The sequence below is a fragment of the Narcine bancroftii genome, chromosome 4 (genome assembly GCF_036971445.1).
Source record: "Narcine bancroftii isolate sNarBan1 chromosome 4, sNarBan1.hap1, whole genome shotgun sequence".
Taxonomy (NCBI): domain Eukaryota; kingdom Metazoa; phylum Chordata; class Chondrichthyes; order Torpediniformes; family Narcinidae; genus Narcine; species Narcine bancroftii.
In genome coordinates, this window is record NC_091472.1 from 89,075,563 (window position 1) to 89,097,893 (window position 22,331).

At 38.2% G+C, this 22,331-nt stretch overlaps 1 protein-coding gene across 4 annotated transcripts in view; it reads right to left on the reverse strand.

Annotated features, from left to right (window-relative positions):
* Positions 1–22,331, reverse strand: part of ninl (ninein-like) — a 142,606-nt gene that overhangs the window by 15,660 nt on the left and 104,615 nt on the right. For all 4 annotated transcript variants that reach the window (XM_069931897.1, XM_069931894.1, XM_069931895.1 and 1 more), the window contains 6 exons: positions 19,233–19,759; positions 13,604–13,708; positions 13,445–13,514; positions 11,208–11,483; positions 9,416–9,562; positions 7,421–7,534 (listed from right to left, as the gene is read on the reverse strand). In XM_069931897.1, coding sequence (XP_069787998.1) covers positions 7,421–7,534; positions 9,416–9,562; positions 11,208–11,483; positions 13,445–13,514; positions 13,604–13,708; positions 19,233–19,759 — 1,239 coding nt within the window. The remainder of the gene's footprint in view (positions 1–7,420; positions 7,535–9,415; positions 9,563–11,207; positions 11,484–13,444; positions 13,515–13,603; positions 13,709–19,232; positions 19,760–22,331) is intronic.

Here is a 22,331-nt window from a genome sequence, read left to right on the forward strand (position 1 = left end):
TTCCTTCCTGTATTTCTGAAATTCCCAGAACCTTTGGGATCCATTCTTTTATAAATTCCTTCATATCTGTGCCTTCTTCATCTTCCTTTAGGCCCACTATTTTTATGTTGTTTCGCCTACTATAATTTTCCAACATATAAATTTTCTGAGCTAACAACTCTTGTGACTCTTTGTTGTCACTTTCTTCCAATTTTCTTCTTAAGTAATTCACTTCCATTTCAACAGCCATTTCTCGTTTTTCCACATTTTCTAATCTTTTCCCTATTTCTATCATGACCAGCTCTAATCTATTCACTTTTTCTTCTGTACTTTTCATTTCTCTTTTAATTTCACTAAATTCTAACGTCAACCATTCTTTTAATGCTCTCATTAGTTCTTGAAAAAAAACTTTATCTATATTCTGTCCATCTATTTTACTTACTATTTCTCTGTGCAGATCTTGGTCTTCTTCTTCTTCTTCTGTGTCTGTAGCTGTGTTTATGTCTTTTTCTCTTCTTTTATCTGTGTCTCTTCTGACTTTCCTCATTTTGGCCTCTTGCTGTTGGTCCTCTTCTTCTGGGCTACTCATCTGTTGGGCCTCCTGCTGCTCCTCTTCTTTCCTTTCACTCCCTTTCCTGTCACTTTCCTCTTCTTCCAGCTGAGAGCCCTGGTGTTGGGCATCTGTCAGCTGGTCGCATTATGTTTGCCCGCTCCTCAGCTGAGCCCCCCTCCTGTTGGTGTTCTTCTTCTCCTTAGTAAGCGCACTGCACACTTTTTTTGGCTCAGAGAGCCATTTTTATAGTCCAGCTGTCGGGGGGGTAGCGACTCTGTGGGGCCGTCACCAACCTTGGAGACTGGGCTCTCTTCTCCACGACGGCTCCCTGTTTCTTTCTGCTTTCTCTTCCAGTGTCTTTTCTTCTTTTTTTCCCATTGTTCTTACTTTTTCCTTCTTGGGTGCCATTTTCTTTCTTTTATTTGTTATATTTTGTATTTCTTGAACTTTGTATTTTCTTCACTTTATTTCTTCTTTTCTGGAGAGGGCTGGTATTCACCTACCGGCCACTACTCCATCATGCGACTCCTCTGTGGTTGTTTCTTTATAAAGTTTTCCCAGTCTTTCAGTTTCCCACTACTCTTGGCAACTTTGTATGTGTAAGCTTTTAGTTTGACGTCTTCCTTTATTTCCTTGGTTATCCAATGCTGGCTCACTCCACACTACCGTCCTTGCTTTAAATTAGAATATACTTTTATTGAGCACTGTGGATGACTTCACATCTTTCTTTATTTTTAATTTTTTATTTTTCACACCATAAATCACAATAGCCATGATATACACTTTTTCTTTTTCACACATTTACAGTGACTTTTTCTCCCCACCCCTCCCTCCTCCCAAGCCACCCCCCCACCCCCCCTCTCATCCATTTTAGGTATACAATCTAGGTTGCATTAATTCAGTCAGACAATGTTGTCATTCAACAAAAATACACCAGAAATTCTACAGAGTCCATTCTTTTCTTTCCTTCTCCTTCCATCAACTTAGGTAATGTTTGTCCCCGGTAGGTTTTCGCTATTGTATTTAATGTAAGGCTCCCATACTTGTTCGAATATTTCAATATTATTTCTTAAACTATATGTTATTTTTTCTAATGGAATACATTTATTCATTTCTATATACCATTGTTGTATTTTCAAATTATCTTCCAATTTCCAGGTTGACATAATACATTTTTTTGCTACAGCTAGGGCTATCTTAACAAATCTTTTTTGTGCATCTTCCAAGTCAATTCCAAATTCTTTATTTTTTATGATACTTAGGAGAAAGATCTCTGGATTCTTTGGTATATTGTTTTCTGTTATTTTATTTAATATCTGATTGAGATCATCCCAAAATTTTTCTACTCTCTCACATGTCCAGATTGCATGAATTGTTGTTCCCCTTTCTTTTTTACATCGAAAACATCTATCAGATACTGTTGGGTCCCATTTATTTAACTTTTGCGGTGTAATGTATAGTCTGTGTAACCAATTATATTGTATCATACGCAGCCTCGTATTTATTGTATTTCTCATCGTTCCAGAACATAATTTCTCCCATGTTTCCTTTTTTATCTTTATATTTAAATCTTGTTCCCATTTTTGTTTACTTTTACCATTTGTTTCCTCATTCTCCTTTTCTTGCAGTTTAATATACATATTTGTTATAAATCTTTTGATTAACATTGTATCTGTAATCACATATTCAAGGTTACTTCCCTCTGGTAAACTCAAATTGCTTCCTAATTTATCTTTCAAGTAGGATCTCAGTTGGTAATATGCCAGCGCTGTATCTCCAGTTATATTGTACTTATCTCTCATTTGTTCAAAGGATAAGAATCTACTTCCTGAAAAACAATTTTCTATTCTTTTAATCCCTTTTTTTTCCCATTTTCTAAAGGAAAGGTTGTCTATTGTAAAAGGGAGTAGCTTATTTGGCGTCAATATTAGTTTTGGTAATTGATAATTTGTTTTATTTCTTTCTACATGAATCTTCTTCCATATATTGAGGAGATGGTGTAATACTGGAGAAGTTCTATGTTGTACCAATTTTTCGTCCCATTTATATAATATGTGTTCAGGTATCTTTTCCCCTATTTTATCTAATTCTAATCTCGTCCAGTCTGGTTTTTCCCTTGTTTGATAAAAATCTGATAGGTACCTTAATTGTGCGGCTCTATAATAATTTTTGAAGTTTGGCAATTGTAAGCCTCCTTGTTTATACCATTCTGTTAATTTATCTAGTGCTATCCTCGGTTTCCCCCCTCTCCATAAAAATTTCCTTATTATTTTCTTTAACTCTTTGAAGAATTTTTCTGTCAGTTGTATTGGCAATGCCTGAAATAAGTATAGTATCCTTGGAAAAATGTTCATTTTAATACAGTTTATCCTTCCTATCAGTGTTAGTGGTAGCTCTTTCCAATGCTCTAAATCGTCCTGTAATTTTTTCATTAGTGGATTGTAATTGAGTTTATATAATTGGCCTAGATTTTTGTTTATTTGTACACCTAGGTATCTTATTGCCTGCATTTGCCATCTGAATGGGGATTCCTTCTTAAATTTTGAGAAATCCGCGTTATTCATAGGCATTGCTTCACTTTTATTTACGTTTATCTTGTATCCCGACACTTCTCCATATTCCTTCAATTTCTTATATAGTTCTTTTATTGATAGTTCTGGTTCTGTTAAGTACACTATCACATCATCCGCAAATAGACTGATTTTATATTCCCTGTCTTTTATTTTTATTCCTTTTATATTATTATCTATTCTTATCGATTCTGCTAGTGGTTCTATAGCTAGCGCAAACAATAATGGTGATAGTGGGCATCCCTGCCGCGTTGACCTGCATAAGTTAAATTGCTTTGATACATGTCCATTTACTGTCACTTTCGCTAACGGTCCCTTATATAATGCTTTAATCCAATTAATATACTTCTCCGGTAAACTGAATTTTTGCAATACTTTGAACAAGTAATTCCATTCTACTCTGTCGAAGGCCTTCTCTGCGTCTAAAGCAACTGCTACTGCAGGTGCTTTATTTCCTTCTAGTGCATGAATTAAGTTAATAAATTTACAAATATTGTCTGTTGTGCGTCTTTTTTTGATAAATCCAGTTTGGTCTAAATTTACCATTTTCGGTACCTGTTCTGCTAATAGTTTAGCTATTATCTTATAATCTGTGTTTAGCAAAGATATTGGTCTATATGACGCTGGTGAGAGTGGATCTTTCCCTTGTTTTAGTATCACTGTAATTATTGCTGTTTTACATGAATCTGGTAAGTTTTGTGTCTCATCAATCTGGTTGATTACATCCAGGAGGGGCGGTATTAATAGATCTTTAAATGTTTTGTAGAATTCTATTGGGAGTCCATCCTCTCCTGGTGTCTTATTATTTGGTAATTTTTTTATTATCTCTTGTATTTCTACTGTTCCAAATGGTTCTGTTAATTTATTTTGTTCCTCTATTTGTAGTTTTGGTAGTTCAATTTTAGTCAAAAATTCATCTATTTTCCCTTCTTTCCCTTCGTTTTCAGTTCGGTATAATTGTTCATAGAATTCTCTGAAGTTTTCCTTAATTTCTTTTGGATTATATGTAATTTGTTTGTCTTTTTTCCTTGTTGCCAATACCATTTTCTTAGTTTGCTCTGTCTTAAGCTGCCATGCTAAGATTTTGTGTGTTTTTTCACCTAGTTCATAATATTTCTGTTTTGTCTTCATTATATTCTTCTCCACCTTATATGTTTGTAATGTTTCATATTTTATTTTTTTATCCGCCAATTCTCTTCTTTTGGTTGTATCTTCCTTTATTGCTAATTTTTTTTCTATGTTTACTATTTCCCTTTCCAACTGCTCTGTTTCCTGATTATAGTCCTTCTTCATCTTGGTTGCATAACTTATTATTTGTCCTCTAATGAATGCTTTCATTGCGTCCCATAGTATAAACCTATCTTCCACTGATTCCGTATTTACTTCAAAGTACATTTTTAATTGTTTTTCAATAAATTCTCTAAAATCCTGTCTTTTTAGTAGCATGGGGTTTAATCTCCATCTATACATTCTTGGAGGGATGTCCTCTAGCTTTACTGTCAGTATTAAGGGTGAATGGTCCGATAGCATTCTCGCTTTATATTCTGTTTTTCTTACTCTATCCTGCATACTAGCTGATAACAAAAATAGGTCTATTCTTGAGTATGTTTTATGTCTAGTCGAGTAGTATAAGTATTCCTTTTCTTTTGGGTTTTGTTTCCTCCATATGTCCACAAGTTTCATTTCTTGCATTGATTTAATTATAAATTTGGTTACTTTGTTCTTCCTGTTAATTTTTTTCCCCGTTTTATCCATATTTGGATCCAAATTCAGATTGAAATCCCCTCCTATTAGTATGTTCCCTTGCGTATTAGCTACCTTCAAAAAGATATCTTGCATAAACTTTTGATCTTCTTCGTTAGGTGAATATATATTAAGTAGATTCCAAAGCTCCGAATATATCTGACATTTTATCATAACATATCTCCCTGCTGGATCTATTATTTCCTCTTCTATTTTAAATGGCACATTTTTGCTAATTAATATAGCCACTCCTCTTGCTTTTGAATTATACGATGCTGCTGTTACATGTCCTACCCAATCTCTCTTTAATTTCTTGTGCTCCAATTCAGTTAAGTGTGTTTCTTGGACAAATGCTATATCTATTTTTTCCTTTTTCAGTAAATTTAGTAGTTTCTTCCTTTTAATTTGGTTATGTATTCCATTAATATTTAAAGTCATATAGTTCAGCGTAGCCATTTTATATTTTGTTTATCTTCTCTTTCCGTTTTTCCATCATTACCTTTCCTCCTTTTCCATTTCTGTTTTCTTATTTTCAACTCTTTACCAGACAACATTCCTACAACATCCAACATTTTCCTTATTCTCCTATTTCTATCTTCTTTATCCCCAATCTCCCCTTCCCCTCCTGAGTTGTCCTTTATCCCTTGTCGGACAACCACATCTCCCCTCTCCATTTGGATTTGCGAATCCACTCGCAAGCGTCAACTGATTTTGCAGTGACCGCTCTTTTCCCCCACCCAGCCCCCCCCAGAAAAGATTTCACTTTTCATATGTCACAAAGGTCACTCTTTTAATTCCCTCCTTATTCTCTCTATTCCATTACCTTCCCTTATTAATTCTTGTCTATACTATCTATGTTTTCCTCTAATTACAGATACTTTCACGTATGCCCATTGTCTCTATTCACTCTTATACCTCTTTACCCGCATACATATCAATCATGGTCATTTTTACCCTCATTACCCGTCTTCATCCCTCAGTCTATTTTTGTCTTTACCCACATACATATCAATCGTGATCATTTTTACTCTCATTACCCGTCTTCATCCCTCAGTCTATTTTTGTAATTGTTCTGCAAATTTTCGTGCTTCTTCTGGATCCGAGAACAGTCTGTTTTGTTGTCCTGGAATAAATATTTTCAATACCGCAGGATGCTTCAGTGTAAATTTATACCCTTTCTTCCATAAAATCGCCTTTGCTGTATTGAACTCTTTTCTCTTCTTTAGGAGTTCAAAACTTATATCTGGATAAATGAAGATTTTTTGCCCTTTATACTCCAGTGGTTTGTTGCCCTCTCTTACTTTTTCCATTGTCTTCTCCAGTACCTTTTCTCTTGTAGTATATCTTAAGAATTTTACTACAATAGATCTTGGTTTTTGTTGTGGTTGTGGTTTAGAGGCCAATGCTCTATGTGCCCTTTCTATTTCCATTTCTTGCTGTAGTTCTGGACATCCTAGGGTCTTAGGGATCCACTCTTTTATAAACTCCCTCATATTCTTGCCTTCTTCATCTTCCTTAAGGCCCACTATCTTTATGTTATTTCTTCTGTTATAATTTTCCATTATATCCATTTTTTGAGCTAGTAGTTCTTGTGTCTCTTTAGTTTTTTTATTAGATTCCTCCAATTTCTTTTTTAAGTCTTCTACCTCCATTTCTGCTGCTATTGCCCGTTCTTCCATCTTGTCCATTTTTTTCCCCATTTCTGTTAAGGTCATAACTATTTTATTCACTTTCTCTTCTGTGTTGTTTATTCTTCTTCTTAAATCATTGAATTCCTGTGTTTGCCATTCTTTAAATGACTCCATGTATCCTCTAACAAGAGAAAGTATATCCTTTACCTTGCCTTTCCCTTTATCTATTTCACTGTATTCTTCCTCTTCTTCTTCCTCTGGGTTGGCCATCTGTTGTTTCTTTGGTGCCCTTTCCTCCTCTTCTTTCTTGTTTCTATTGTCTTCTGTGGTCTCTTCTTGCTGCAGGTGTTCTGCAGCTGTCGTTGCCGGCTGTGGAGATCGACTCCCCAGCTGGTCCCCCCTCCCGTCGGTGTGTTTTTTTTCATGCGCATCGCACTCGGCTCTGTGAGCCATTGTTGTAGTTCTTTTTCTACCGACCTGAGGTAGTGGGCTCCTCTCTCCACAGCGGGCCTCTTCGGACAGGTAAGGCCTTCACCTTTTTCCTCCGTTGTCTTCTCTTCCTCTCTTCTTACCGTTGATTTTGATTTTTCTTCTTTTGTCTCCATCTTCTTTCCACCTTTATACTCACTTTTCTTTAACTTGTATTTCTGTGCCTTTGTATTTTCTCTTGTTTTTCCCGACTTTTCTGGAGAGGGCTGGAGTTCACCGTCCGGCCACTACTCCATCACGTGACTCCTCTCGACCTCACATCTTTCCATGTTATATTTAATTTACACTCTACCCCCATTTACTCAGCTTATTTATATCCCCTGAATCCTCTCTGCATCCTCCTGACAGTCCCACTTTGAGATTTTTAACACTGGCTCCCATATCCATATTATTGATATTATTTGTGAACAGTTAAAAGGAAAATAGATAGATTTATAGGAACATCAGTGACATACCTGGTCCTGAGACTCTGTCAAGCTAGCTTCCAATATGACTTGTTTGTTTTGCAAAGTCTGATTCTCCTTTTTCATCAACTCCAGTTCAGTTGCCAGTCTATGCATTTGTCTGACCTGTAAACATATTATTAAAGCTTCTGCAGGGTATTAATAATATACAAGAACGATTTATTTTTAAATACACATCCAAATTCCCTTGAAGTTGGGTATATTAGATTTAGCATTGTAGTGATGGACCCTGTACTCCTAAACCAAGATTGTGTCCACAGCAGTTCTATTTGTGAGAGAACAGATTGAAATAATTTCAGATGAACATCACCTCACATTAAAACACATCAAGTCAAAGTAAAGCATTTCAAAATTTGGTGTTACTAAATAATCCTAAACTGATTGCAGGGGCAAAGAGAAGATAATCATTTTGACCATGGTAGGGGAAATCTAGAACTAGAGGGCATAAGTTTAAAATGAAAGGGGAAAGGTTTAATAAGGAATATGCTGCAAAAGGAAATAGGAGAGGCAGGTACAAATGTAACTTTTAACAGGTGCATTGGATAGAAAAAGATTTAGAGGGATATGGGCTAAATGCAGTATAATAGATCCAACTGAGGTAACAAATTGCTCAGAATGGACAAGATGGGCTAAAAGGCCTATTTCTGAGGTGTAAAACTCTATGACTAAAGCCAGGAACAAGAGAAAGAGTCCAGATGTAACTACCAAGATGGAAACTGGATCCAAAGTAACCAAGCATGCCATAATAATCCATATTTTATCACTAATTCCATTATTTGGTTGATGAAAATACATCAAAACACAACCTAAAAGATCAGATAGATTGCATATCTAACACCCCAGTTGCTCTGTTTATACTCACTTATCAATGTTCAGTTTGGAACGAATCACTTACTTTGCCATAAACTCTACAAGTTCTCTTTATCACAAAAGGAGCTTGCACTAACAAGGAGTAAACTGCTCTATAAAAATAGAAGTTTTCCCAACTCTGGACTTGTAACCAACTATTTTAAAGGAAATTCCACAGACTGAGGTTCTTGGTGAAGCAATTTGAACATTCTAAACTGACAATGAAATACAAGTCAACTCAACTATCAGATACTTTAAAAATCATACTTCTGGCAGGTATATCCAAGAAAAATCCAAAGGAACTCTGCAGCTCTCATCATCAGTGTAAGTAACACAGAAGCAGAATAGCATACCAGGAGATCAAACTCAGCCTGATGAGATGTGTCGGCTCTCTCCAGAGCAATCCAATTAAACCAACTTTTTTCACGGTTCTGCAATTTTCTTTTAACTTTTTTAAGCATTTCTGCAATGTTGTGAAAGCTAGTACTTAATCTTTCTACAACACACTTTCAGACAATCCATTCTCAGTCATAGCTAGTTACTGTGCAAAGGAGTTCATCTTTGTGTCACCCAGGATTTTTTGTCAATCATTTCAAGTCCTCCTCAACTTGTTTTTACTCTGAGGAGAACAGCCTCAGTTTATCCAGTTTAACTTTCTTGCTAAAATAGCTAGTCATCATTCTGGTCAATATTTTCTACATTCTCTTTTGAAGGTGGATTTTGTGCTCTTTGCCACTATTTATCCCACAACCATCATTACCTTCTTTTTGTACGCGAAGTCACCGTCACAGAGTTATGCACCCAATTCTTGATGGTCCTGTACCAATGTGTGTGTGTGTGTGTGTGTGTGTGTGTGTGTGTGTGTGTGTGTGTATCCTTTGGTCTACATGGTCTTTCTCTCTTCTCCCTACTATAATACATCACCTCACACTTCTCTGCAGGAAGCTTCATCTACCAAGACTGCCCAATCATCCTTGAATTCCAGTCCTATGTTTTCCATTACCACATTCGCAAACTATCCACAAATTTTGAAATGTGTACACCAAAAATAGCAGAGATCCCGATTCTCTTCTACTCAAAGCACTCCAGAAATGCACCTGGAGCATCAGCTCTCCAACTAACAAGTGTACACATTACCTTGTCCTTTGATTCCTGCAAAGATTTCATAATAGATCCCAACTCTTGCATCAGTGACATGTTAACCTGCTGTTTTTCTTGGAGTTCACATTTCAGATGGTCCATCTCAGAATGTGATTGTTCCAAACTCAATTCCAGGCTTTTTATCTGAAGAAAGGAGTTTAAAAACACAGAATTTTGTTATTCGTAAACCAGCGGTGTTCTGTCCATTCTACTGTTTAAGCTGTTAAGTTTAGTGTCTACAGGGGGTCCTCCAAAGACCCTTCCTTTCCTCATGCCCTCCCTGAATTTTTCATTCAAAACAAAAGGCAGGAGGGGGAGGCACAAGACAACAGTAGTGCAATGTTATCCACGCATAAACGATCTTTGCATTCAAGGAAATTACCAGTGGATTTTCTCATGTCAAAGACAAACACTCAACCTCAGCTGAAATTTTAATCCTTTACTGAGAAAACCTATCTGTCTAATGCAGTGTGATTGTGCTGGAGGTTCTCAACCTTTTTCTTTCCACCCACATACCACCTTAAGCAATCCCTTACTAATCACAGAGCACCGATGGCATAGGGATTACTTAAAATGGATTTCTTTGCACTTTCACTTTTACTCATAGATCCCACAGCATTTTATTTTGGAAGAGAACAGGATTCTGATGTCCTACCCAACATTTGTTCTTTAATCAACATCAATAAAAACACTATCTAGTCATTTTGTCATGTAAAATGGGTGCTGCCTATTCACTAAACTGTAACAGCGGATATGCTTCAGGGAGTAATTAATAGACTTTAAAGCAAGTCAGGATATCCTTAAGTAGTACTTTCAGCAGAAGGTCTACAGCTGTTCAAGAACGCAGCTCATCACCAGCTTCTCAAGGTGATTAGGGATGGGCAATACATACAGGCCTCGTCTCCTCATGATGCCACAGCAACCATCAGAAAGAGTTGTTTAACCCATAAACAGGCTCATGCCAACCATCCAGTGTCTAGCTGTACTAATCCCAGTTTCCAACACCCACCAGTAGCCTTCTCTGCCTGACATTTCAAGAACTTGTCCAATTACTTAGCAAGTGTTATAAGGCATTGCTTTCTGGATTTCAAAAACAATTTTATCTTGAGTCTTTTTTTTACATCTCCTAGATTTTACCTGATATGTGTCCTCTGGTAATGGATAACTCTAAAAGGTGATTTTATTTTACCATCTAAATACCTCTATTAGAATAGCAAGGTTCAGCCTTAGCCACAATGATAACAAAGCCAGCCTCTCTTTGTAACTGAAATATTATATCTTGAGAATCTCCTCTGCACTCTCTCCAACACAGTCACACTGTTTCTACAATGTGATGACTAGTACTGCATATATGTCAGGCATGACTAAACCAATCTTTTATAAAGGTGCACCATCAGGTCCTTGTTCTCACATACAATGAAGATCAAGATCCCATATGCCTTCTAACCATCTTACCCATCTGCATTATTGCCTCTGACATTCTTGTACATGTACACAGAAGTCCCTCTGTTCCTCAATACTCCCAAGAGTTCCAAAACTTGCTGTGTACATCATAACTCTTATTATCCCTCCCCCAATGCATCACTTCATAGCTATGAGAATTAAGTTCCATATGCTGTTTTTCTACCCATGTTACCAACTCACCATGATTGTTCTTCGTCCAAGGAGACTCGCCTCTAATCCACCATCACTATTTCACATAATCTGCAATAGGTTCATATGTACTTCATGCATGTTATTAGCCGCTGGTTACATAGGCACGCAGGCAAGAAGAAAAAAGATGCCCTACCTTCCCCTGAAATGCCTGCAGTTCCTTTTGCATGAGGTCTTTCTCACTTTCCCATGCGGATTGCTGCTGGAATCGCTCCTTTTCCAAGCTGCCACAGGTCTCTTGCAGCTGTCTGGAAACTTTGCCCATTTCTTCCCTCTGCTGGCCAAGTTCTGCTAGTCTTGCATTGAGCAGCTGGATAGTGCTCTGATTGGCATCTACCTTGACACTCAGTTGGGAGTTCTGATTGCTCAACTGCAAGTTCTTGGTACTGAGTTGGGATATCTCAGTTGTATACTGTTTATTCCAAACAAGGAGAACATACAATCAGTCAGGAGAGGGAAAAACAAAGTCTGCTGGAGATATTCAGTGGGTCAAGTCACATCTGAATCTCTAGTAATTTGTGTTTTACTTGAAATTCCAGCATCTGCAGTCTCTCATGCCTCCAATGAGGTGAATGTCACACTATGCAAGGAGGAGTCAATACTCATTTTCTCCTTAGGATGAACAATTGGAATTTTAATTAAAAATAAAATAACTCTACAGCACAGAAACTTGTACCATGGAAAAATGTACAAAATAAACAAAATAATGTTCACTCTATATCAGTTCATGGCGTGGGCATGGTCCTGCCATTGTAATTATCCCACTTACATACAACAGATGGTACAATACAAGAACACCGATACAGTATTAGAGTGTGCAATAAGGATGTAGAGAAGAGTCAACAATTTTGCTGTATAACAGATTTCAATGAGGTGACTTTCAACTCAGTTGTTTCCAGGTCCACTCCAACCTATATTTAAATGAAGAATAGTGAATCAGGGAAGTGGTGAAGTTGTTACAAAGTTAATTTGAGAATTTAGGAAGACAATTACACATGGATAATAAACAGAAGAGGGAGATGCTGAAGATACTGGAATTCTCAGAGTTGGGTTGAAAAAGGTTGTGGGTTATAAAATTTGGTCTGATTGCAGGGGTGGAAGCTAATATTGGAGTCTCAGGTTCAAGATGACACCAAGATATTTAATTAGCTTCACTTGTCCACACACAGTAATGCTTTTCAACAGTGGCCACTTTCCAACACCAGACTGGGCACTGAAACATCAGAGACACTTACAGTAAGGTTCCAAATTAATTCTAGTTGAGGCATTCCTATGCACTCCAACCAGCATTAACCCCTCTCAAAGAGCCCAATTTACTGTTTGGTTCTCAATAGGAGGAAATATTGTCCCATAATTATATGGTAAAGTTTCACCCTGAAGTAGCTAATAGTTGAACAACTTATTTCTCCCCTTTCAGATTGTTGAGGTTAACATCAACAACAGTATCAACACATCTGTTCCCACTAGTATTACTCTGCTGTTTCCAGGAGCTTCTAAACTTGTCAATGCAAACACTTCACTGGTGGGTTTCCATTAGATTTATATTCTCCCACAAACTCCTATTTTTGGAAGCATGAGAACCTTCAGACGCTGGAATCTAGAGCAAAAAAGAATAATCTGCTGGAAGAACTCAGTGGGTCAAGCAGCATCTGAGGAAAAGAATGATCAACATTTCAGGACAAGACCCTGCTACAGGATTGAAAGTGGAGAGGGAGGATAGGCAGCATAAAGAGCAGAGGGGGAGGGATGAGCCAGTAGGAAATAGATGGAAGGAAGTGTCATTTCTCAGTTTTAGCTGTTTTTAAGTATTTCAGACTTCCTTTCTATGTTTAGGTATTTGGACTCTTACAACTGTCTCTTTATCATTATTAGTTTAAACATCTGCCTGCATTAATTTTAAACACAAGAAAAACAACCCAAGAGGTACAAACAGGACTGGTTCACCTAATTTCCCTCCTCACAGTCGTTAAAAGGGTCTTTTTTAATTTATAGGTGGAGATGGAATTAAAAATACACTGCAATAGGCAAGTGAGAAAAGCTGTAATTCAATTCCTATATTATTTGTCTCTGATTCTATGATAACCAATCAACATTCTTAAAATAAAAGGCATACCAACAAGTTTGCCACAGTGAAACCAGGCCTAAGTAAAAGACCTGATACTTCAAAACATTTCAGACCAACCCATTAGAGCCCAGAAAAGAAAAAAAAATTGCTGAAAATCCAAGATAAAAATAGAAAATGCTGGTCAGGTCAAACAACATCTTTGGAGAGAGAAACAGAGTGATTGCTTTGGTTGATGAGCCACCATTGGATCTGGCTCTGGTGTAAGATCCAGCTTTTTTTTGTATTCACTCAGAAGTTCAGATGCTTACCTGGCTTTGAAGTTCCTTGAATTCTCTTTGACTGCACTCTCTTTCGTCTTTCAACCAAGCCACTTGCTTTCTGTGCATGACAAAAATGTCTTAGTCCATCTACAAGCACAATCACAAATCTGGGCACTTCATAAAAGTCTTAATGCATAGTCTTCTTACCTTTGTTCATTAACTTTTCCTTCCAGATCCCGGAAATCCTGGTGAAACATGGCCACCTTTCTTTTCAAGGAAGAGTTTTCTTCAGCAAGCATTTCAGACTTGTATCTGAGGGACACATTATTCTTGTTAAATAACTATTGTCCTATTCTCCAGAGAACCTTAAGAAATACTTCAAGAACAAGATTGGAGTTATTGCTAGCTCCCTCTCAGCATCAACCATCACAACATGGGGCCAGAAGTCATTAAGTGAAAGGCACTTCAACCACAGTTAAGCAGCTTCCAATATGTCACACAGCAGCATTTGTGCACTGAACACTGCCTCAAGAATTCAGCTCTGCTGAAGTCAATGAAACCAAATGTCAATCATCACCTATCACTGCAATATAACACTTACAAACTGGTAATCGATCTCTGGACACTTGGAAATCATATCAGAGTTATTTTATGCTTGAAGGGTGCTTTCCAACAGCAAGATCAGAACGCCAGTTCCATTAGATCACAGTGAAGTACAATAATCCCAACACCATTTGTTACCTTTAGCATGTTTTACATGCTAATGGCAACAAAGTGCATTGATGCTTTCTGATGAAGTCCCTTTTGTTTAAATAGACAAAATTAATACTCCCCTGGATAACAGATGTTGTCTACACCAGAGTCAAAAAGAAACAAGTACGAAGAGGGGCTAAGGAAATCAAAATGTTCGCTTAAATTTGAAGGGAGATTCAATTCAAATTTTGTTCAAAGGTATGATACAACATACAGACATAAACTGCTTCTTTCATTAAGATGGGTACTATCCAGAAACAAAGGTGAAAGATGCATAGCTAAAGAATTAACAGGGAGATAGAGGTCTATGGAAATAGAGAATGCAGAGAACTCCTTTAAAGATCCAAATGGCTTCTTACTTGTTAAATATGATTCTAAATTTATTTCCTAATTTTGCAAGATAGCTGCTGTCTTTAAAATAATGGAGAGAAGACTTTCACATGAATGCATTATTCCACTAATATTAATTTCACTGTTCTAAGATGGCTGATGATGTTGATCAGATGGTGCAAGGGGCTTGAAAATAACAAAATTATCAATAAAATTTCAGAGGTCAGCAGAGTAGCTGATGCAGGAACATAATCAAATATCAAAGTCTGAGCAGGCATTGGTCGTAAAACTGCAACACATTCTCTTCAAACTCCCTCTTTGAATGGACACAGCCTGCTTTTTACAGGAAAAGTTTTCACTCACAATCTGGAAAACCTCTATGCCTTCTAATCCTTAGCAAGAGCAATGGATAAAATTGTCCAGGGCACAGATGGAAAAGTTAGGATGTCATTAAAGTAAATCAACACAGAACAACTGCACGGAAAAGGCACACCTTGCGGAAATGTGATACACTATCAGTTGCACTGCCCAAAAATGAAGAACCCAGTTCTATTAGTGGCAGAGAGAAAAAATTTGCACGCTTGATTTTGATCATTAATGTGAGGTTAGTTGTCAGAGCAGGAAACAGATTCAATTCTTGTGATTAGTAGCAGTAGCAGGTGGTCATTATTGACTCAAAATTAATTATTATGACAAACCTATACTTCCTTTCAGCCTCATTCCCTGCTTCCAGCCTCATCACCAAGGTGCGCAGGTTCCTCATCTCATTTTCAAGCAACTGCTCCTTTTCCTCAGACTTTCCCACGACTTGCTTCAGCTCCTCTCTTTACTGTTGCCAGCCCAGCACTTCCTCCTCCTCATCTTTCCTCGTTAGCTCCGTAGAAAGCTGCTCTTTGTTAGTTGAGGGTTGGACGTGGACCCCTTGGCCACACCTTGAGTTCTCCTGATGGGTTCGATCTGTACAGCCATTTGCATGTTGCAATTCTCTCATTCGTCCCTTTAAGCTTTCAACTTCTTCTTGGTGGCCCTTTCCGTCTCTTGCCTTTCCATTGCAAATGTGGCACAAATGGCAGCTTGTTCCTCCTGCAGTTTCAGGTTTGCCTTGTTGCAAAAGGCCTGAACCTGGGAAGTCCATTGGTCCTTCTCCTGACTCTGCTGACTGGTCAGCTCTTCCACTTTTAGCTGGTGTCTCTGGATCAGCTCTGCAGTCTCAAGCTGATTCTTTCCGGAGAAAGCAACACGCTCAACCTCCCAAAGTGTTAGCCTCTGGTTAAATTCATCCTGTGTTGCTTTCCTAAAGATATTTAAACACTTTTCATTAAACTAATTGAAACCATATTGGGTACAATACTCCAACCCAGTTACTATGGTTTCTTGGGGACTCCATGATCATGGTCTTAAGAAAGCCCTTGCAGGTATCAGTACCATTTACGACCAAAAAATGTACTTTTCTAAATGAATCAGCATGACAAACCAAGGAATGCCGATTCAGTTAGAGAAATACGTTTTTGATAGTACAATTAGAGCCAACATGAAATGATCAGTTTCCCCACAAAAAAAACCCAGCAGGATAATGATCAAATCACTGCACTGAACTTGGATTCCAGGCATACAAGCTGGGTGGCGCACGATAAGTAGGGCTAAAGTCAAATGAGAAACTGCCAAAAAAAAAATCAAACCTGAGACACTCTTGCTCTGGGAGATTGGTTATTGATGTTTGGACACCAAATTCTCCTGGTGGTCATCGCAAAGATTAGGGAGAACTCGGAGAACATCAATGGGCTATTTGACCCTTGGAGCCTGTTCTACCAACTGTAGCTGGCTTCCTCTCTCAAACCAGTACCCCTTAAAGCCCTTTAGATCTCAAAATCTATCTACCTCCTCAAATGTATTCAGCAACTTGGCTTCCACTGCCTTTTGTTGTAGAGAATTCCACAGGTTCTTCACCATCAGTGAAGACATTTCTCTTCACCTCAGTCCTATCTATTATATCCACCATCATAAGACTGTGATCCTTTGTTCTAGATGGGCCAGCCAGGCAAATGCCATCTTGGCTGGTCTGTTCTGCCCTGCCAGAATTGTGTATGTTTCTTTTTTTTTTATTTAATTTAATTTTTTATTTTTCACACCATAAAACACGTTAGCCATGATATACACTTTTTCATTTTCACACATATACAGTGACTTTTTCTCCCCACCCCCCCCTTCCTCCTCCCAAGCCACCCCCCCACCCCCCCCTCTCATCCATTTTAGGTATACAATCTAGGTTGCATTAAGTCAGTCAGACAATGTTGTCATTCAACAAAAATACACCAGAAATTCTACTGAGTCCATTCTTTTCTTTTCTTCTCCTTCCAACAACTTAGGTAATGTTTGTTCCCGGTAGGTTTTCGCTATTGTATTTAATGTAAGGCTCCCATACTTGTTCGAATATTTCAATATTATTTCTTAAACTATATGTTATTTTTTCTAATGGAATACATTTATTCATTTCTATATACCATTGTTGTATTTTCAAATTATCATCCAATTTCCAGGTTGACATAATACATTTTTTTGCTACGGCTAGGGCTATCTTAACAAATCTTTTTTGTGCATCCTCCAAATCAATTCCAAATTCTTTGTTTTTTATGTTACTTAGGAGAAAGATCTCTGGATTCTTTGGTATATTGTTTTCTGTTATTTTATTTAATATCTGATTGAGATCATCCCAAAATTTTTCTACTCTCTCACATGTCCAGATTGCATGAATTGTTGTTCCCCTTTCTTTTTTACATCGAAAACATCTATCAGATACTGTTGGGTCCCATTTATTTAACTTTTGCGGTGTAATGTATAGTCTGTGTAACCAATTATATTGTATCATACGCAGCCTCGTATTTATTGTATTTCTCATCGTTCCAGAACATAATTTCTCCCATGTTTCCTTTTTTATCTTTATATTTAAATCTTGTTCCCATTTTTGTTTACTTTTACCATTTGTTTCCTCATTCTCTTTTTCTTGCAGTTTAATATACATATTTGTTATAAATCTTTTGATTAACATTGTATCTGTAATCACATATTCAAGGTTACTTCCCTCTGGTAAACTCAAATTGCTTCCTAATTTATCTTTCAAGTAGGATCTCAGTTGGTAATATGCCAGCGCTGTATCTCCAGTTATATTGTATTTATCTCTCATTTGTTCAAAGGATAAGAATCTACTTCCTGAAAAACAATTTTCTATTCTTTTAATCCCTTTTTTTTCCCATTTTCTAAAGGAAAGGTTGTCTATTGTAAAAGGGAGTAGCTTATTTTGCGTCAATATTAGTTTTGGTAATTGATAATTTGTTTTATTTCTTTCTACATGAATCTTCTTCCATATATTGAGGAGATGGTGTAATACTGGAGAAGTTCTATGTTGTATCAATTTTTCGTCCCATTTATATAATATGTGTTCAGGTATCTTTTCCCCTATTTTATCTAATTCTAATCTCGTCCAGTCTGGTTTTTCCCTTGTTTGATAAAAATCTGATAGGTACCTTAATTGTGCGGCTCTATAATAATTTTTGAAGTTTGGCAATTGTAAGCCTCCTTTTTTATACCATCCAGAATTGTGTATGTTTCAATGAGATCTTCTCTCAATCCTCTAAACCCATTGAATGAAGACGTAGTCAATGTCATCTCACCTCATCCAACAGCCCCCCCCCCCCCCAGGGATCATTCTGGTAAACAGGTGGAAAGAAAACAAGGAAAAAAATAAGTCTCAGAAAACAGGAAAGGATAGGTGGAGGGTGTACGAAATGCAAGATTATAAATTATGATCGAGTCCTGTCATGAGAAAGATAGCTCTGAACAAGAAAGTCTGCAGTTGCTGACTGGAAAAATTCACCAGGTCACTAAACAAAGGGCCCAGGCCCAAAACATTGGTTACCTTTTACTTCCTATGCTGCATGACCTGCTGAGTTTGTATGTTGTGCATAGTTTCTCTTTAATTCATTCTCAGCACAGGGAAGCTTTTATTTACTACCCACCCTTGTTTGCTCATCAGGTGGCAGACAACCAACATCTTGAACCACTGCAACATTCATGGTGTAGGGTCCTCCACAACACCCTATCTATACAAAGGAGGCACATGTTCAACTCTGTGAGCTGGCTGTGAACTGTGTGATGAAAGTGTATCTTTACACCTGCATCCACTGCACTGAAGTATGTAACACAGAAAGAGACCTTGCACCCAACGTGGCTGTGCCAAAAATCATGTTCACCTACACCAATCCCTCTTCCCTGCACTAATTCCATATCCCACAATACCCTGCTCATTCAAGTACCTGTCCAGATGCCTTAGAACTATTGATACTGTTCCTCCTCCCATCACTTCCTCTGGCAGCTCATCCAAATATTAACTACTCTGTGTGAAATGCCAATCCCTCACATTCCCTTTAAACCTCTACCTTCTCGCCTTGAACCTGCATCCTCTAGTTTTAGACGCATCTTCCATGGGAAAAAGACACTTGCTCTCATGTCCCTCCACCGTGTTGCCTCTCATGCCTCATACTCCAATTGTGTCACTTCTCAGCTTCCTTCTCTCCAGGGAAAACAAACCCAATCTCTCCTGGCAACTGAAGTTGAGGAGCCGCTGATAAAAAGGTGAGAATTGTTCCACTTTAGGCCAAGCTTACACCTGTGCAGGCAAGTTATCAAACGCTTCATTCCCACCTCTCCCACTTCTGTCTGGTGACAGGTGCAAGTGAGATTGCTCGGCAAGACCTACCTCAGTTGCTGCAGCTCCCTCTGATGCTGGAGGTTCAACTCCTCCTCCAGTTGCAGCTTCTCCTTCAACAGTTGCTGCTCCATCTCTGACCTCTCCTCAGTAAAGGCCTGCTGTTGCTTTGCCCTCTGCTGCTCAAACAGTTCCTCCAGTTTATGCTTCTGCAGCATCAGCTTCGCTTCGATCTGTGCCTCCAGCACTGCTGACATCTCTCCATCCTTTCCAAGGTCTTTCTTTTGGAGCTTTGGGTTCTCCTCCTGTTTTCTGCTCAGCTCCTCCTGGATAGCTGTTTTAGCGGTTTCCTGTCCTCCTAGCAGCTTGGCGATCATCATTGCCTGTATGGCTTCTGCTCCTTGCTGCTGAACTTGGAGCTCGTTTACTACTTTCTGGAGTTGCTTCATCTCCTGGCTTCTCCTTATCCGTTCATCCTCCAGTTCGCTGATCTCAACTTTAAAGCTTTGTTCTACATACTTCTTCTCTTTCTCAAAGTTATTCTTCATCAGTTCAATTTCTTGCTTGTAATAATTTACCTGCAAAATTGCAGCAACTTTAATCCACAAAGACAAGTCCTACTTCCAATCCAAACTAAAAAAATTCAGCAGTTGGTAAAGCCACTGCTTCTTGAGTCCAGTCACCCAGGTTCAACTCTGACCTCCTGTGCTATCTGCGTGGAGTTCACATATTGTCAGTTTCCCCACATGTCCCAAAGGCATGGCAGTCAGCAAATCAATTAGCCTTTGAAAACTGTAGATGGAGTTGAAGCGATTAGTGTAATGGGTGGTCGAAGGGCCTCTGACTATAATGGCAGAAGTGCTCAGCAGATTGGGCAACATCTATGGAATCAGAAGAAAAGTTAAAATTTCATGTAATGACCTCTCACGAAGCTGGAACAATTTAGATATAATTTGAAAATGCAGAGAGTTGATGAGGTTGGGAAAGAACCAGAGAGTGGCATGTGATAAACTGGATCGCTGGAGAGATTAAATGATGAAAGGGAATAAAAGGACAAGGTGAAAGGGTGAAAATGGAGCATGTAACAAAAGATGTATCCAAAGGAGGAGTGAATGGAAAGGCAGGATTGGAAAGGATTTGGTGGGGGGGTGGGGGTATTCTTTTTCCTTTTTTAATATTTAATGGGTTTGATTGGGAAGGGTGAACACAATTTGTACTATGCATGATCAAGGATTTATTTGAATGTACAAATCATCTATATTTTCTTATATTCCAATGTATGTATTGGATCTATATGTGTGTACTTTTTTAATTAAACTCAATAAAGATATTTTAAGAAAAGATTGGAGAGATATGCCCCAAGTGCAAGCAAACAGGATTAGCTCAAATGGGCAATTTGGTCAGCTGGACATATTGAGCCAAAGAGAATGGCTCCATTGCCCAAAAATTCAATCACAAAATACTTCAGAAACTAGGATTCTGAAGTATGGTGCAAAATGCTGGAGATACCCAGGCATCAACTGTGGAGAGAGAATAAACATTTCATACTGGTAACTTTCCATCAGAACTGGGAAACATTTGAGATGTAAACACAAAAAGGATAGAGGAGCAAAGAGAACAAAAAAAAATAGATCATACAATAGGCCAGAGGGCAAGAGAGACTCAAGAGCGGCTAGAAGAAGACAGTAAAGGCAAGTAAATAATTTGTTAAAATGTTAGTCTGGAAAACATGTTAATAGGTGGCAAATTAAATCCAAAATTCCCAGCAGAAAGAAATAACTGAATACTGGAAAAATATGATACAAGTATAGAATGGATGATGATTTGAAACTGATGAATTCAACATTGAGGCTGGAGTTTGTAGTTAAAAGGTGAAGTATTCTTCCTGTTGAGCCTTGCTGGAAAAGCATAGGAAGCTGGAGAGAATGAAGACAGAATAGGCGATGGAGTGAGAATTAAAACAACAGGCATCACCCTCACTGAACCATCAAGTTGAGCAGAGTGGTGACCTAATTTGCATGTAGGTTCCTCAACACAGAAGAAGCACACATGAAGTAAATCACTGATTCACAAGGAAACATCTGGTTCCCTAAATGTCAAGGGGGAAGAGATGAAAGGGCAAGTGATGCACTTCCTCTTGTGATTGCGTGCAAAAATACTGAGAGAGAAGATTAAGGGAGGTGCAAAAGTGAACCAGTGAATCCCATGGAGAAATGGTCCCTTGGGAATGCTGAAAGTGAAGGCAAGGGGTCTTTGGAGAGGTGATTAAAATAGCACACAGGATGCTTCCTTTATCAGCAGAGGCATACACTACAACAGCAGGGAGATTACTCTAGAACTGTAAACAGACAGAAGATGGGTGCATTATTGCAGCGTTCTAGGAACCACATTACACAAAAGATGCAATTACACAGTGAAGATGCCTTGAGAAAAAAAGACTGTGGTGTAACGGCGTAGAAAAATATCGGGAGAATTTGGTAAAATTAGAGTAGGTTACATATATACACACATTTTAAAATACATCTTATTTGAAATACTGAAGAATTAATATTCAGTGGACTTTACAGAAACTATGGAAAATGCTATGCACATTTCACGAGTAGGTGCTAATTGAAATGACATTATAAAATGAATGGACTATTGTTTGGACTGGAGACATTTTGGCTGTTTACAATGCTTCTGACCTTTCTACAAAGTGCTCACAGAAAGGTCACTCCTGGGTTTTGTTTACCTCAGACAACAGTTTGACCGAGAAGGATAACTCCTGTTGTTTGCTGAAGAAGGTGGGGGTTTTTGCAAGTGAGAGAGTCACATGGGCTTTCTAGCAGTCTCAGTTTGGGAGGTGGGGGGGGGGGGTGAAACAAGCTCTTTCAGCCAGTGTGTGTGTGACACTGAAAGACGGCTGAAACAAGCAGGAGAAGCTTGTTGGAAACAGAAAGCTCCAGAGTGGCGGATGGCTGGAAGTGCTATCCGTCTGATGTTTCTCTTGGAATACGTGGAACAGAAAGGAACTGTGATAACCTGAAAGAAAGAGGTTATCATCTAGAGAACCCTGATGGGGCAAGTTTCATCAGCAAGATATTGAGCAATATACCAAAAAACCCAGAGATCTTCCTCCTAAGTAACATAAAAAATAAAGAATTTGGACTT